Source organism: Haematobia irritans, chromosome 1 (genome assembly GCF_050003625.1).
Source record: "Haematobia irritans isolate KBUSLIRL chromosome 1, ASM5000362v1, whole genome shotgun sequence".
Lineage (NCBI taxonomy): Eukaryota > Metazoa > Arthropoda > Insecta > Diptera > Muscidae > Haematobia > Haematobia irritans.
The window spans coordinates 200,209,641-200,215,072 of record NC_134397.1 but is presented as its reverse complement, the minus strand read 5'-3'; the positions used below and the strand labels follow the sequence as shown (position 1 = coordinate 200,215,072).

Sequence of the window (5,432 nt, the reverse complement as noted above, 5' to 3'; positions counted from 1 at the left end):
ATATTCCAAGATTTCAGTGATCTGTACTCGATCAACTAAACAAATTCAATAAGTTCCAAAAAAAAAGAAGATTCTGAGTAGAGATTAAAAATCGATTACCAATCAATTGATAGCAAAAATGTGCTAAACTACAATCACATACTACAAGGGGATTCAAATGAATTCAAATGTAGTCAATGTCAATGAATCTGAACTATTCATATCGATAATTAATAATAGTTTAATTGCGATTACCACATAATATGACGTGTAGCGCTATTATCTCTTTACTATTGCTATAATTGATTTTTAAATATAAATACGAAAAGATTTCCACCTGGAACATCAGTCATTTTCCGAATTAGAAAGAGTGAAAAACATCTTATTTACCAAATATTCTTAAAAACTCAGCTAAATATGGTTAAAATAGAAAAATTTAATATTTGCCTTAACTTGTTCATCTTGGCCTCAGTTTGTGTTGCCGCAAATGCACAAACCAATGAGCTGGTAAAAATTAATTTAGAAAATATAAAAAAAATAAATATAAAACTATATAGGTTTTAATATTCCAACTACTACATTTTTTTCTTATTTTTTTCAGGAACTTCCTGTAGCTACTATCAAACCCATGGAAGTAAGTACTAGTATATTGAATGAAATGAATATTACATAAAAAAAACAAAATTTGCATTTTCTTTCCAATATCTCCATTAATCACATATCTTCCTTCCTCTTTATAAAAAATACAATTTGCAAAAATACATATTGTTGCAGCATTTATGGAGTACCCCTTTTACAACGATTCGATTATATCGTGATTTTTTTTTTCAAAATATATTTTTAGTATCACAGATTGGGATGCCCCGAAAAACTAGAAGGAGAAAAAATGAAAGCAGCCGTAGATGAACTCAACAAATCTTTAACAAAATTAGCAGCCGGTGAAAATGGACCCCATTTTAGATTGGTTCGCATACATGAGGCCTCTAGAACTGTAGTATCTGGACATTTGTATCGCATCAATGCTGACATCGTTGACGATGATGATGGTGCAATAACTAAGAATTGCGATATTGAGATTTGGACACAACCGTGGTTGCCAAATGGCAATCAAGTTACTTTCAAATGTGGCAGAGAGCCTGAATTGATTCGAAAACATAGTGCTTAAAATTTATTTTTACAAAATTATGTTGAATTATTCTAACTCATATAGAGGTTAAAAAAATGAATAATAAATAAAGAATTAAAATCGTAATTTGAACTATGAACTACTAAATGTAGACTTTTAGATTTTTGAAAACTTGAAGAAGTCGATTTTATGAAGTTGAAACACAACCAGGCAAGCAAACTAATCACATTCAATATCTTTCAAAGTCGAAAAGTTGACTTTGATGTTTCAATTTTTTTTATCGGTGCAACGCAACAAAACTGATGTACCAAGTTTCTATCTTATTTCTATAGACAATTTTGTACAAATTTAATTCTATTTTGTTAAAATTGTATTTCTATAGAAAACTTTGTCAAAATTTTATTCCTATAGAAAATTTTGTCAAAATTTTATTTCTATAGAATATTTTGTCAACATTTTATTTCTACATAAAATTTTGTCATTTCTTAATTGGAGAGGAATATTTTTCAAAATCTACCAAAACATCAAGATTTTATTTATTTATTTATTCATTCATCTATGGTAAGCTAGCTTGAAGATAAATTCATTAGTACAATAAGTTCATAATTATTTTAACGTTAAACAAAATATGAGGACCAGAAAAAAATTAAGTAAGGATAAAAAAACTGGATAAAATGAACAAAATAGATAGACTCAACTTCTTTAAAATGTGACAATTACGACCAGAAAAAAAGAAGTTGAGAAGAAACAAGTATATACAGCAGTAAGTTCGGCCGGGCCGAATCTTAAATACCCACCACCATGAACCAAATATTAGGATTTCCTTTGAAATTTCAGGAGGGCTTGAGGACTTGAGGACACTTCCCGAAGATACATTTAAAGATTTCACCTATGAGGATTATATCAGATTCTGGATTTATAAGAACCATTTTTGTTTGAGTTTTAGAGGAATCATTAACATCTCTTGTAAGTGTGCAAGAAAATTATAAAATAACGTCTTGATTTGAAATTTTAAATCTGTAGATTTTCACCCGAAAAATAAAATCTGGAAATTTTACATTGAGTTTCACGCAATTTTCATGATCAGTGCGCCTTCTATACTCACAAGAAGTGAAATTGGTCTATATGGAGGCATTACCAAATGGACCGATAAAAACTTAATCCGATACACGTTTTTGTGAGCCTTAAATATGAGAATATTTACAATTTCAGGCAAATCGGATAAAAACTACGGTTTCTAGAAACCTAAGGAGTTAAATCGGGAAATCGTTCTTATGGGGGCTATACTAAAATACCGACCGATACTAACCGTTTTCGGCACACCTCTTTATGGCCCAAAAATACCTCTAGATTTCCAATTTCAGGCAAATTGGATAAAAACTACGGTTTCTATAATCCCAAGAAGTAAAGTCGGGAGGTCGGTTTATATGGGGGCTATACCAAAACATGGACCGACACTCACCATTTTTGGCACACTTCAAGGTCCCAAAATATCTCTAGATTTTCAATTTCGCGCAAATTGGATGAAAACTACGGTTTCTATAAGCGAAAGACCCCAAATCGGGAGGTCGGTTTATATGGGGGCTATACCAAAACATGGACCGACACTCACCATTTTTGGCACACCTCTTCAAGGTCCCAAAATATCTCTAGATTTTCAATTTCGCGCAAATTGGATGAAAACTACGGTTTCTATAAGCGAAAGACCCCAAATCGGGAGGTCGGTTTATATGGGGGCTATACCAAAACATGGCCCGATATAGCCCATCTTCGAACTTGACCTGCGCGCAGACAAAAGACGATTCTGTGCCAAATTTCAGGACGATAGCTCCATTATTGAATGCTGTAGCGTGATTACAACAGACAGCCAGACAGACGGACAGACGGACATGCTTATATCGTCTTAGAATTTCTCCCTGATCAAGAATATATATACTTTATATAGTCGGAAATCGATATTTCGATGCGTTACAAACGGAATGACAAACTTATTATACCCCGTCACCATTCTATGGTGGTGGGTATAAAAAAAAACTGGTGTACGTTGGCATAATAACGGGATTGTCACAAACGGGAACAAAAATGTAAGCTGGTGACAGGAACATTCGAATCCATCAGATTATAGGAATTGGTGAGACAACAATCAGGAAACAGTAAATCAGGAAGCAGTAAATTGAAGAGACAAATAGAACGGTAGAGGCAGGAACAATTTGCTGACAGATGATATAGGTTAGCAGGAACAACTTGGAAGGCAGGAACAGTGATGCGATCAGAACAGGAGAGAATTTTACTGGAACAGTTCTCGAGACAGCCAATTTTCCAGGGTACGGGGTAAAGACTTAGGTAGAATTATAACTAAGTTCCATGGCAAAGCTTAAAGTGGTGTACGATGCTGGACGACGTGTATCAAAACTCGTTTAACAATATGAATCGGATCAGATAAATCAAATACGTTGCTAAATTCATTGTAATGTCTACAGAGGCGGTAAAAGGAACTGTGTTCCTCGTAATTATTTCTAACGACGGGTAGTTTCAATGGAATGTATTGTCGCGTAACACGTGAAGGAACATTAATGTCAAGTTTACTAATCAATTGCTGTGAGTTGATTTCACCTTTCAGGAGTCTACTAATAAAAATTACATCAAACACTAAACGTCTTCGCTCCAGAGTCGGTAAATCTATCAATTTCAAGCGATTTACATAAGGAGGGAGATCTAGAGGATCAGTCCAACCTAAACCACGTAACGCAAAAAGTAGAAATCTCTTCTGAACCGATTCAACTCTATCAACATAACATTGATAACTGGGAGACCAAACGACAGACGCATATTCCAGGATCGGACGGACAAGTGAGGTATAGATACGTTTCGAAAGGTAAGGATCATTAAATTCCCTCGACCATCTCTTAATGAAACCCAGTGTGGACATAGCCCTGTAGACAATTGACTCAACATGAGAATCAAACTTCAGTCTGCGATCAAATAACACACCTAAATCATTAAATATTTGAACGTCTTCCAATTTAACGTTGTCAATATAATATTCCGTCAATAAAGCATTGGACCGAAAGAAGGTCATCTTCTTGCATTTGCCGAAATTGAGACACATTCCACCAGCGAACAACCAGATCCAGATCTCCCTGTAAACGACAAGAGTCTACCGTCGTACTAATGGACGAAAATAATTTCACATCATCCGCATACATCAATATATTTGAATGATGGATGGCCGATGACAAATCGTCAAGATAAAGAGCGAACAGTACTGGTCCGATATGGCTTCCCTGAGGAACCCCAGATGTAACCGATATCTTACGAGATGTTCGACCCTTAAACATAACGCATTGAACCCTGTCAGACAAGTAGGATGAAATCCAGCATCTACCAAACAATAACAAATTTAACAAATTTTTGGTAGAATTCTACTAGCATTGGCAACCGTGTCGGCGAGTCGTTGTTTAATCGCAACAAATTCAACTTAGAGAATCACGTACTTACAACATCAACCAGAGAGAATAACAAGTAAGCAAAGTCTAAAGTTGGGCGGTGCCGACTATATTATACCCTGCACCACTTTGTAGATCTAAAGTTTCGATACCATATCACATCCGTCAAATGTGTTGGGGGATATATGTAAAGGTTTGTCCCAAATACATACATTTAAATATCACTCGATTTGGACAGAATTTGATAGACTTCTACAAAATCTATAGGCTGAAAAATTTAAGCAGGCTAATGCACTTGGGTGGAACACAACATTTGTAAAAAAATATGGGAAACATTTAAATCTAAAGCAATTTTAAGGAAACTTTGCAAAAGTTTATTCATGATTTATCGCTCGATATATATGTATTAGAAGTTTAGGAAAATTAGTCATTTTTACAACTTTTCGACTAAGCAGTGGCGATTTAACAAGGAAAATTTTGGTATTTTGATCATTTTTGTCGAAATCAGAAAAACATATATATGGGAGATATATCTAAATCTGAACCGATTTCAATCAAATTTGCCACACATGACTATATTACTAATTGTACTCCTAGTGCAAATTTTCAAACAAATTGGCCGAAAGCTCTGGCTTCTGGGGCCATATAAGTCCATATCGGGCGAAAGATATATATGGGAGCTATATCTAAATATGAACCGATTTCTTCCAAAATCAATAGGGTTCTATTCTGACCCAAATTAGGAACATGTGCCAAATTTGAAGGCGATTGGACTTAAATTGCGACATAGACTTTGATCACAAAATTGTGTTCACAGACAGACGGACGGACATGGTTTTATCGACTCAGGGACCCACCCTGAGCATTATTGCCAAAGACAC

General features: G+C 34.8%; 1 protein-coding gene across 1 annotated transcript; it reads left to right on the top strand.

Annotated features, from left to right (window-relative positions):
• Positions 1-325: 325 nt before the first annotated feature.
• LOC142222416 (sarcocystatin-A-like) lies at positions 326-1,252 on the top strand. Its single transcript, XM_075292559.1, has 3 exons — positions 326-486; positions 581-613; positions 824-1,252. Exons 1-3 carry the CDS (start codon positions 397-399, stop codon positions 1,142-1,144), a joined length of 444 nt encoding a protein of 147 aa, XP_075148674.1. The 5' UTR covers positions 326-396; the 3' UTR covers positions 1,145-1,252.
• The last annotated feature ends 4,180 nt before the right edge of the window (positions 1,253-5,432 follow it).